At 34.2% G+C, this 13,049-nt stretch overlaps 1 protein-coding gene across 1 annotated transcript in view; it reads left to right on the plus strand.

Annotated features, from left to right (window-relative positions):
- Positions 1-13,049, plus strand: part of ARFGEF1 (ARF guanine nucleotide exchange factor 1) — a 149,238-nt gene that overhangs the window by 38,518 nt on the left and 97,671 nt on the right. Inside the window, exons 2-5 of the mRNA XM_070631516.1 lie at positions 5,637-5,667; positions 6,329-6,485; positions 7,711-7,857; positions 9,577-9,756. Of these exons, the coding sequence (XP_070487617.1) occupies positions 5,637-5,667; positions 6,329-6,485; positions 7,711-7,857; positions 9,577-9,756 (515 nt within the window). The remainder of the gene's footprint in view (positions 1-5,636; positions 5,668-6,328; positions 6,486-7,710; positions 7,858-9,576; positions 9,757-13,049) is intronic.

Here is a 13,049-nt window from a genome sequence, read left to right on the forward strand (position 1 = left end):
CCCCTGCCTCTTCACCCCTGCCCTCACACAGTGAGAACATTGCATTTTGTGTCTAAGTTAGTAGTACCTCTGTTATTTAGTTATGCAAGCCAGATCTCTTCTTGCTCACGCCTTCCCCTCCTCCCCCAAAGAAATGAGATTGTTTCATTGTTTCTCCTCTAGGACGTCCATGGAATTCACATTTACTCATCCATAGTGTCACAGCTTTAATTCAAGCCATTATCTCTTCCCTGGATATTACTGTAACATTCTATTTAACTCCTCTGTTTTTATTTAATTCTTAACTATATGAAATGTGGTTCTAAAGTCACAATAATTGGCTTTGAAAAAGTAAACCCAGCAGAATATATACATCCAAAGGAATGTTATTTTTCAAAGTAATTCCTTACATTTATGCAGTTTTATAAATGTTTTGTTTAAAATTGCTTGCACGTGTATAGTCATTGTTGATCCAAATCACCATTCTTAATTGATCCCGTGTCATTGTTATAGTTTAGTTACAGGCTTCTTGAGAATCTAATAAAGGTTATGTACTTCTTTTCCTAAACAGTGCCTGCGCACACACAGAATTTGAGATGGTTCACAGAAGCATTGAAGTTAAGAATTTTTTGTTTTGTAGTCATATACCATTCTTCATACTTGGCTCCAAGCCACTTGTGATTAATTGGTGGTTAGAATCTGATTCCCTTTCTAGAGATTTTTCCTTCTGTGAGGTTATTAATTTAAAAAAAAAGGAAGCAGGCAGGAAAGAACTGCAAACAGTGAATTCCACAAATATTTTTGAATACTGGTAGCATTATGATAAATGGATGCACAGCCTCCCACAGTTACTGCTTTGAAGGAGCCAACACTTTGGATGTCTGAGTTCTAATGTGTTTATTAAAAACTATTCATTTGACTTTAAGGTCTTTCCTTAGATCACCAGTTTAATTTGCATTGAGTAGATGTTTTTGATCTGCAAACTATACAAGATATGACAAAAATGATGTCATGAGAGGTAGATATATAAATCATTCATGCGTATAGGTAATAGAATTTGTTGAATCTAAGTATTATTTTAAAGTTTATATTTGTACTGTCAGTGGGAGAAAAGAAAGCTGCTAAACAAATTGATAGTAAAAATGATATGAGAGGAAATATTTAATATACTTAGGAAATCAGGTATATAACTTGCATATAACCAGTTACTTTTTAATAAATCATTCTTTCCTGTTCATTAAAGAAGTCCTGTGCCTTATCAACTGTATTGACTTGGTTCTAGTTATTTAATGTACCTGAAAGGAATAAAACTGTGTTTCTTTCAAAATACTTTTGAAGTCTGTACTTTTTATGTTAATTCACAATGACTCATTTCCTCCAATTTTAATCTTTCCTTCTTTATATAATGCAGTGGTTGTGTTTCTAAGGTTTTTAAAAAATTTATAAAAATAATTCTGAAGGGATAGGGAGTTAATGGCTAAAGAGAAAACTACTGAAAGAATTTCAGTAATAAAGGTTTTTTTTAAGGACTATGCTATATAGTTAAAAAACCCTAAATATCACTAAATAAACAAATGCAGCCTCTGATTTTTATCTTATTTCAGCTCCAGAGTGATGACTTTTCTTATCACATCCGGTATTATCTGTTTGCATTATCTAGTGTTTCCAGAGCAGTGTCAAAAATATTTTGCTGTTTGTGGTCATCCTCGTCTTGGTTCTAACTTTAACAGGGAAGTATTTTACAATTAAGCACCATGTGTTTTTTGTGCTGAGGAAGATTTGCCCTGAGCTAACATCTGTGCCAGTCTTCCTCTATTTTGTATGTGGGTCACCACCATGGTGTGGCTGCTGAGGAGTGGTGTAGGTCTGTGCCTGGGAACTAAACCCTGGCCACTGAAGCGGAGCATGCTGAACTTAATCACTAGGCCATGGGGCTGGTCCGAAGCACTGTGTGGTTTTTAGTTTGAGTATGCTACTTCTTAATTTGATGCTTTAGTTTTTTTTTCTGGGTATTTTTTATTTAATAACTGATAATTAATTAATTTCTTTATTCTACTGTTGAAGGCTAATCTGAAGCAAATTGTTTCCCAGCCCTAATTCATTAAAATGGAGGGGCAGTTTCCTCGAAGACTGTGTTACTGAACATTCATTATAAGTTAAGAAAACTGAAAAGGAATTCCTTTTTAGCATAGGCTCAAACACTAGTTTCAGAAGTCTTACAGGTATGATAAATGGATGTGGACATAGTGGATGAAACCCAAACGTCTTCCACTCATTTCTTTTAACCACTCTATGGCAGTGATTGTTAAATTTGTTTGTATATCAGAATTTCCTTGAAGCCTTGTTAAAACAGATTGTAGGACTCTACACTCAGAGTTTCGGATTGAGTAAGTCTAGCGTGGGGCCTGGTAATGCTGATACTGGTGGTCCTACACTTTGAGAATCACTGCTTTATAGTAAGTTTACCCTGATAATTATACAATGAATTTTTCCTTTCAATCACATCAATTAATAGAAGATTGCTTAGATATAGTACAATGTGTAGTGGGTAATACAGTTCTTTAGGACTAGAGAAACTAGTTTCTGGATCACTGTTTACCGTCTGTCTGACCTTAAAGTCGTTATTTAACTAATCTGATCCATAGTTTCCTTATCTGTAAAATGAAGAAGTGTCCTTTTTAGGATAAGATTAGGTAATGTGTGGGAAAATGTTTTACGCTCTATATTGCTGCACAAATATAAAGTAGTATTGCATATTATTTAAAAATTTTAGCTTGTTTTACAATACTATGGTTCATAATATTGTAATTTTCAGTATTTTGATAAATACTTATTCTCTCTACCTCCCCCCTATGGCCCCTTGTCACTTTAGTCTTGATTACTTTTTAGTGATAGTGTCTTTCAGTTTAAGTGGCCTTGAATGGCTTTGAAAGGAAATATATTTACAATTATTATATTTAAAATTAACACAGGCAGTCTTCGTGGGACTGTAAAACTATAAGCATTTTGCAGGACCGTAAAGATAACTATGCAAGCTGAAAACATCTAAGCTATGTTAATGATCAGTGAGAAAAATTGTGGTTGTTCTGTGACCTTTAAAGGTTTTGTCAAAACATTAAAAACTCTTTTACTGTGGTTTATAAATGTATAGGGAAGTAAAAAAAATAGTAAAACTCCTATTTAGTACAAGGTAATTTAAAACATTAGAAACATTGAGAATTAAAATGTTTTATTTCTTTGTAAAAAAACCTTACCAAATCAGTTTGAACAGTGCTTGCCTTGTGTAACTTATATGGAGATAGGTAGGTAGGTAGATCGATCCATCCATAGATAGAGAATATTATAGTACCATCTGAGTTACCAGAGAAATGTTACATTCAGTATGGCTTGTGTTGAGTGTGTTCTATTAGACCGTTTAAATATGGTCATTTAAATGGAATCATAGAATAAAATGGTAATGTTTTAGGGCAAATATCAGCAAACCTTATCTGTGAAGGGCTTTGTCAGCCAAGAGGAAAAAATCAGGGATATTATGTAAATACTTACGCACCAAGAGATAACAAATTTACACTAATTTTTTATTGATGAAATTCTAAATAATAATAATTGAGTATAAAGTTTGTAATACTCCTGGTCTACTGTTGCGAAGAATGGGATTCTTTTAGGGGAGATAACATTACTCTTCATTGGGCTTCAGAGTTAGTGTTCCCTGTCATCAAATTGATTGGAAATGTTCAACTGTAAAAAAACATTCTTAAACTCATGGGCTGTCTGAAAACAGGTGATGAGCTGGCTTTGGCACATCCGTGTTTTAGAATATAAGGGAGCTTTGCAATCATCTAGTAGTTAGTGAAGTGAGGGTTGTTTCTTAAGGTCACACAGTTCTTGAGTGACAGTTCTCTTTAAAATGTTAGATTACTTCTGATATTCTTAACTAATATATTCTTATTCTTATTTTATTTTTTAATATATTATTTACTTACCCACGATACCCTATTCCCTATCCATTTTATAAATGGAGATTCACCTTGTACAAAAACTGCTGTCTCCCCACTTCCCCCACCTCACATCTTTTTTCTACCTTATATGATTTTTAGTAATACCTCAGCTTCTTAAATAATATTGATAATATTTTTAAATGAAAAATACCACTTTAAAATTTTTTATGAAGGTTTGGGGCAGTTAATACATCACTTTTCCCTCATTTGTACTGTATTTTTAAAAGTGATTTAAATTATTTTAAATTATATGTGTTGATCAACTGTGCAATTTTAGTAGCGAAAATGTGGATCTTAAATATCAGACATTTTGTTAGGTAGTATCTTAAATACCTGCAGATAATATCTTTATGCTGTCCCCCTTCCACTCCTACCACTGGTAAAATGGAAAGAGCTTTGGTGCACAGAGAACGACTCAAATACCAAACATCAAATGCCTGGTACAGACATAGAGTAGGTAATGAACTACTATGTTGTGTGTCTATGATAAAGTGATTTGACAAAGTCACTTTATAAAGGGCTTAATATAGTCTCTGGTACATGGAAGGTACAATGTGTAATAGTTATTAATTATTATTATTAAATTTATAGGCCAGTAGTTGTTTATAATACCCAAATTTAACACATTGTGCTCAATATGTGTAGGTACATCTCTATTATAGAGTGGTTAAAAAATGGAGACCTGGAGTTAAATTACGTCGTTTTGAAACCTGGTGAAATCTGATGAGCACACACCCAAGCCATGCTGCCCTTGGGCCAATTATTCAACCTTTCTGTACCTCGATTTCCTAATCTTTAAAATGAAGATATAATAGTACAGACCTCAGAGGCTTAAATATATTAGTATATGTAAAGTGTAACAGTTCATGTAAGGTTAGTACATGTAAAATGTAATAGGGCTTGGCACATAGTAAGTTCTTCACAACCGTTGGCTGCAGTAGTAATTATTAATGCTGTATTTGAATACTTTTTTCCTGAAGTTTAAATAGGTTTAATCAATTAACCAGATTCCCTAATGTGTCAAATTTAGGGCTCTTCTCTTACAGGTAGGATTTATCTAATTTTTCTCATCTCTTATAGGTATAAACAGTGAAAGGGAAAATTTCAGTTAAATTCGGCATATATAGTTTACAATGCCTATATGGTCATAAGTAGAAAAATTGGTTAAATATCAGCACATATGTACATAGTCAAAAAGTTATAGTCCTGGCCTGATAATCTCCTTGAGATAGTCACAAGAGTGGGGCCTTATTGTTTGTTTTTTCCCTCATCTAATATGTGCCTTATATTTTGTGACTTGAGTACAGCATACACAATATTCTATTCTTAATATTAATGCTTCTGGTTAATGTAAATTGCTACTTGACAAAAAAGAGCTAATTTGAGAAAAGGAAATGCTATGGGTCTTAGTAATCTGCAGTTGTGCCTATCCTTATGGTTGTTAATGTATATTCTACATACAGTTTTATCAAATTATGTTATTTGTGTAAATTAACACATTTAACTAAAACAGAATTTTAGTACCTAGTTTTCTTTTGAATTTGCATTCCTTCCAACTTCTTGTAGAAGTTACAAACTAGTTTTTAAAACCTATAATCAAATTACTTAATGATTTTCTGTTGTCAAGTTTTCTAATGTATGCTTCTTTTTTCCCCCCAGAGGAAATAAAAGCGGAAACTGAAAAACAGAGGTTTGTGGGATTTCTTTTCTTTAATAAAAATAATTTGCAAACTTGTCAGTCTTGACCAAAATAATAATACAGTCATCTGTATATTTTAGTGTGGCAAATTTTCTGCATGTGATCTTGATAATAAAAAATTGTTTTTAAGAAATATAATTGTAAGCATACTTAAATACAAAAACATCTCCTAAATAAGTATATAAGGATATTTCTGAAATACCATAAGATATGCTTTAAAGTCTTTGCTTAAGGACTTTGATTCCTACTTGGTAAGATTACTAGGTTTCTTTGATAGTGTTAACATCTTTAGGACAGTATGAACTCAAAAGTGCAGTTTGACTTAAGGACAAGTGGAAAGCCCATTGCTTTTTAAGGTATTATGATACGAAATTTAAGTAGCAGTAAAATATTTCTGTAATAGAAACACCTAAAATCTTTGGAAAGAATATTAGAGAAAAATCCTATGTCTTGCATTTAGTTGCAGCTCTAGGCACTGGCTTTTGACGTGTAGCAAATCACTTAACTTCTCTGGGCTTTGGTTTCCTCATGAGATATGGAAAGATGAAGACTGGCATAGCAATGTTCCTTTTAGGACAGAAATTCTCTGTTTTCATATGAGTTCGTCATCAGTATAATAAATGTGATATTCTAATTAGACTCTTTCTTTTAGTCCTCCTCCTGGAGAAGCAAAAGCTGGATCAAGCACCCTTCCACCAGTGAAATCAAAGACCAATTTTATAGAAGCAGACAAGTACTTCCTACCCTTTGAATTGGCATGCCAGTCCAAATGTCCCCGCATAGTTAGTACATCTCTAGATTGTTTACAGGTATGTATAAAATAGCATTCTTTAAAAACCATCTAATTTGAATGCATTTCTAAAACATTACTCAAAATTGATAATTCAGATATTTTCCATGAAAGTCTTGAATATTCTTTTTGTGATAAGAAAGCAAATGGTTGCTTATATCCAAGAGAGACAATAATTATTGCAAAAAGATATTTCTAATTTAATGATAACAAAAATCATTAGTTAGCATAGTGAGACACAAAATCTTTAAGGTTATTAATAATGAAAGTTGATTTGGTCTTTTTCACATCAGTGAAATTCAAGAACGATAATACTTTTAACCTACTGCTGACTTTACAGATATCATTATGTAAATGATTTTACTTAATGTCTGCTGTTTTATATAGAGAAATAGGTTAATACTGACAGCTTAATATCTATCATCACTGCTGGACTTTAGCTCTGACCTTCATTTATGTCAGAAATTTCCTCACATCTTTCACTCTGTTTTACTTACATACACACACACACACACACACATACATACACACACAATCCTCTTAGATGTTTGTAAGTCAAAGGTCCAGATAGAGGTGTCCTTCTCTATCTAGGTGTTCTCACTCTTTGGGAATTATACCTATTTAACTAATAATTCAATGGCTAGGAAAAGACCATATCCATATCATATCCCTGTCATATCATATTCATATGATTTGGTTAAGGATAAGTTCATTTGATGTGTGACGTTTTCCCTGACAAATTAGAATTATAATCTCTAAGGCCTTCCTTTCAGGGCTATAATAGTAATGATGAATGAACAAATCTGTGACTTATTTCAGCCAGTGTATTGAAACTGGATTTTTTGCATATTCACAGACCTAATTTGGAAAGAGATTTTGGGTCATTTAAATGTGTTTCACAAAAGCAGTGTCAATAATGTTTACATAGAAAGTAGTAAGCTATTCTAACTCATCAAAGACAAGGTCAGAGGCCTGGCCTTCTCAAAGTGTTGCCTGATGGTTTTGTTCTGGTGGTTGTTCTGTTTTTGTGGTTATTACAAGTGTAAATAGTTTCATGTTTCTAGCTAATAAAGCTTTCTTCAGGAAAAGTTGGTATAGCTGTGGCTTTGATTATACCTTAATATTTTTATGTAAAAAGTTTAGTATATAGTCAATTGTATATTGTAATTTTAATGAATATTTAATTGGTATATATATATATTAGTTAGCTTAATTAGAATCTTTATTTTCTTTTTCCGTTTCAGAAACTTATTGCTTATGGGCACTTGACTGGCAATGCTCCAGATAGTACAACACCAGGCAAAAAATTAATTGATAGAATTATTGAAACAATTTGTGGCTGTTTCCAAGGTCCTCAAACAGATGAAGGAGTTCAGTTGCAAATAATAAAGGTACTTAAGTATATAGAGTGAATTTGTAGTTTATAATCTGTATTTTTTAAAATCAGAAGCTTTTACCTTGAAAATATTTGGAAAGGTCATTTTATATGCTTTCCAACTATAATAGAGGTCACATGAGTGCTTTTTAGAGCCATATCAGGAGATTTCATTGTTGAATGCCAAGAGTTTGTTAGAAGACGACTGTATTTCTAAGTCTCTTATTTTGAAGGTCCCAGTTTAGCTTGGGCTCCCAGAGTCTTCCAGAGTTTTTCAGTTTCTGGCTTGTTTACCATACATATTTTGTCTTTTGAGCTTTAGGTTGCCGTGTGAAAGGTCTGTGACCCCTCTAGTTTCTTCTGTACTGTTGGGCAGCTTCTAGTCTGCCCTCTCGACCCACGCTTCACCATGTGAACTCCTTGTGAACCAGCTTTTCTAATTCCCTTACACCTGTTCATCTGCTGAACTTGCTCATGTAAACCCTGTCATGGGTTTTGCTAGTGTACCTGGATGGTTAAACTCCTTAAAGAAAAAGCACTCAGTTGTGTTTTTAGCCTGTCGTAGAGTTGTTAATGTTACTGCTAATGATAGTAGTGGTATGTTTATATATCAGTAAAATTTTCACATACTAGTAGTACTTTTGAAATTGTTTATGTGTATAAAGTGTTCCTTCGTGTGTAGAAATAGCCCTTTCTGAGCTTTTCAATTTTATAGCTGTATTTACTTCACAAGTCTTATGATATCTTTATTCTTAAAAAATGACCAATTGTTTGGGCCTATCATTTGCAGTTTCATATAGTTCATGGTTTTTTTTAGCCTGTACTTTACATTGACTCTGCTTAGGATTGTACAACATAAAAAGGACAAAAGCTATGAGTCCTTGCTTTTGAGAAATTGCAAGTAACCTAATGTATGAAAATTCACATCAAGTTGTTCACTTTATTGGAGGATTCACCTTAGGATTATTTTAAATTCTTCATCTAAAACATTTGTAAACATCTTCAACAATAACAACAGCATATTTATTGAGTCCAGTCTATAAAAAAGATCTCAGAAAAGTTTGGAAGTAAGATATGATGTATATCCTCCAAATTTGACAATCTAGTTCAACAGATATATGAGGCGTATCTGTGCTCTCCTGTGACAGAGTTCAATGCTGTGCATTGTTTTGTCGGTGGTGGTGCTGAGGAAGATTCGCCTTGAGCTAACATCCATTGCCAGTCCTCCTCTTTTTTAAAAACATTTTTCTTGTTTGCGGAAGATTAACCCTGAGCTAACATCTGTGCCAGTCTTCCTCTTTGTTGTATGTGGGTTGTTGCCCCAGCATGGCTGACGAGTGGTATAGGTCCATGCCTGGGATCCGAACCCACAAACCCTGGGCTGCTGAAGTGGAGCACAGCAAACTTAACCACTACGCCTTGGGGCTGGCCCATAAACTATATTAAATAATATTTCTATTAAAATGAAATGTGTTGAAACAAATTAGTTAAACGGTCTTCTAATGTTATGGCATTGGGAGGATAATGTGGAAACCACTGCCAGAATGAGGAAAACAAAATACTGTAACAGTTGATGATATATTCAAGACAGGTAGAAATTCTGTGTACGCTCCCAGAAAGTGGTAATGGTATCTGAAAGTTTTAATTCTAATATAAAAATACTCAATATAATTTTGTGCTGAAACTCTGGATGCAGAAAATTGCTTTGACTTTATCTTTTTTTTCTTTTTTAAAGGCTTTACTTACTGCAGTAACATCTCAACACATAGAAATTCATGAAGGAACTGTACTGCAAGCTGTGAGAACATGTTACAATATCTATCTAGCAAGCAAAAATCTCATCAATCAGACAACAGCCAAAGCTACGCTTACTCAGATGCTAAATGTTATCTTTGCGCGCATGGAAAACCAAGCAGTAAGTATTAAGGAAAGAGAGATTGTGTAGAACACCACAGGCATCACATATAGAAGAGAGGGTACGGAAATCACAGTGAAATCTTTGTGCCTGTAGAGAAGAATGTCTTTCATTTATAGTTCTACTTACTGGAGATCTGTGATACTGTGTTTGTATTTTGTTTTGTTTTGAGGTTTACTGATTTGTTTGACTGTGGACAAAATTTTCTTTTTAGTTCACAAATAGAATGTGAAAGATATTGATTGCCGTCTTCCTCATGAAAGTGTTTATGAATTGGTATTTTTAAATCACTGAAGCTCAGTAGATGAGTGTAATGTAGATATGAAATTACCTAATTTGATCTATTCTGATATAAAATTATTTATTCATTGAGCCTTTAAAAAATAAGTATACATTTCTATATTGGTGAAATTTTTCTTTTCAGCAAGAGATTAGCAGCTAGAGAATCATTTATTTATTTACTTTTTAATTGTCTAGGTCTTCATAATTAAAAACCATCTTCTAACTTTTTATTTTGAACTGATTTTAAACTTAACAGAAAAGTTACAAAAATATTACAGAGAGATCCCCTTCACCCTACTTTCCTTAATGCCAGGATCTCACATAACCATACTACAATGATCAGCAGCAGGAATTAACATTGGTACGATACTATTAAGTAAACTACAAACCTTACTTGAATTTCACCAATTTTCCCACTATTGTCCTTTTTCCATTTCAGAATCTGATCCAGAATCCCACGTTGCATTTAATGTGCGTTGTTGTTATGTCTTAGTCTTCTCCACTTTGTGACAGTTTGTCAGTCTTATCTTTCATCACTTTGACGCTTTTGAATGGTACTAATCAGTTATTTTGTTGAATGTCCCTCAATTTGCGTTGTCTAATCTTGTCTCATGATTAGAATGAGGTTGTCCATTTTTATGCTAGAATACCTCTAAAGCAATGGTGTTCTTTTCAGTGCATGATATCAGGAATTCATGATGTTGATGTGTCTTATTACCAGTGATGTTGACCTTGATTAGTTGGTTAATGTTGTATCTGCCAGGTTCCTCCATTCTAAAGTTACTAGTTATTCTTTTGCAGTTAATAGATATCTAGGGAGAAATACTTTAAAACTATGCAAATATCCCATTTCCTCCTCATATTCCTCCCATCCCCCCAATTTAAGTATCCATCAGTGGATCTTGTTGGCAACAATTATTGTGGTGTTCTCCTATTGGTGATTTTCTGTTTCTCTCTTCTCTGTTTATTAACTGGAATTATTCTCCTTCTTTCCTATTTATTTAGTTTTTTATGTATATCAGTCTGTATTCATAGATATTTATTTTATTCTGTGAGTTATAATCCAATACTATCATTATTTATTTTGTTGCCCAAATTATTTCAACTTTGACCTTATGTCCTTTGGACAAACTCTCATCCATTTTTGGGCACCTTCTTACTTTCTGGACTCTTAGGATGTTCCAGGCTCTCTTTGAATTGTCTCTGCTTCAGCCCTGGAATCAACCACTTCAACAGGGAGCCTGGCTTCTTCAATTGGAGAATGATGATTAGAAACCAAAATCTGAGTGCTAGGGGTGTTCCTTGCTGCTGGGGTGTTATTATTTCTAGGCCCTCTCAGCAGATAGAACTAGGAAATACATATCTGTATACTCACCCCATCTCCTCACCCCCTGCCCCCCTACACCTGCATGTGACTATCTATCTGTATATGTTAAAAAACTGTGTTCATACTCATACTTCTGATTCTAATCCAACATCACAAGATTCATTTCTGCCTTCTCCCTTTTTAATTTGTAACTTCCTCTCTCTAAACAGTGAGAAATAAAGCTTTCGTTTTCTATCACATGTTATTTGTTCACTCCTATTATGCACCTAAGATAGTTTTAGAATTGCTAACCCATACCACTGTGAGAAGCAAATTTGCTAAGTAGATTACAGCATTTATATTTGGTTCTTTTTGTCTTTAGCCTTATAGTATCCATTCAAAATATTGTTTTCCGAAGTTACTTAGGTTAGTTCTTTTCTTTTCCACATTTGTTATAAAGGAATGTTATTCCTTTATAATAGAATTAGGTTCACTTATCGCTGTCTTTTTTCTATTTCAGTACCCCTGACATCCTTGTTAGTTTTAATTGCTTATTTATTTTTTGAATATGTTAACCATGAATATGCTGTAAGAGTCAGAGCTACACAAAAGTTATGCTCAAGAGGAGTACTGTTCCCTCCTGTTCCTACCACTCCATTCCTCTTCCTCCCTTCTTTACATCCCTTCAGTGTAGCTAATCTCATTTGTTTCTAGTTTATCCTTCCTGCATTTCTTTAGCATAAATAAGCAGATACATGTATAGTTTCATGTATCTTCTTTCTTAGATGAAAGGTAGCATACTATATTAGTTCTCTATCACTGTGTTACAAATACCCCAAACTTCAGCTGCTTATCTCTCACCGTTTCTGAGGGTCCAGAATCCAAGAGTGGCTTAGCTAGGTGGTTGGGCTTGGGTTTTGGATGAGGTTGCAGTTGACTACATGGATCGTGATGGCAACTGGGGCTGCAGTCATTTAAAGGCTTTATTGGGCTAGAGGATGCACTTCTAGGCTCACTCCTTTGGCTGTTAGTGAAAGACCTCTGTTCTTCACTGACTATTGGCCAGAAAGGCTTGAGGTTTTTTTTACCACGTGGGTCTCATAGGGCTGCTAATGACATGGAAGCTGTCTTCCGCGAGGGTAGATGATCTGAGAGAGAGGGCAGTAAGACAGAAGCTGCAATGTCTAGAAGTTGCCACCCAGACCATCCCTGGAACAATGTGGGAGAGAAGTCTACAAAGAAGTGAAAATCAAGAGGTAGAGATCATTGGTGGCCATCTTAAAGGTTGGCTACCTGCATACTATAAGGCTCTTTTGTACTTTGCTCTTTCTACTTAGTATTATGACCTGGAAAGCATTCAAGATCAGTCCTTAGAGATCTTCTTCATTCTTTTTTACAGATGCATAGTACTCTAGGATGTACTGTACTCTATTCCTTCACTCTTCTGTGTATTGACATTGGATTACTTCTGATATTTTGCAACCACAAATAATAGGTTGTTTTTTTAAATATTTTTTAAAAAATTTTTTTCTCCCAAAGCCCCCCAGTGTTTTTTAGTTGTGGGTCCTTCTAGTTGTGGCGTGTGGGATGCTGCCTCAGCATGGCTTGATGAGCAGTGCCATGTCCGCGCCCAAGATTCAAACTGGTGAAACCCTGGGCTGCTGAAGCAGAGCGTGCGAACTTAACCACTTGGCTTTTTAAAGAA

The sequence above is a fragment of the Equus przewalskii genome, chromosome 8 (assembly GCF_037783145.1).
Source record: "Equus przewalskii isolate Varuska chromosome 8, EquPr2, whole genome shotgun sequence".
Taxonomy (NCBI): domain Eukaryota; kingdom Metazoa; phylum Chordata; class Mammalia; order Perissodactyla; family Equidae; genus Equus; species Equus przewalskii.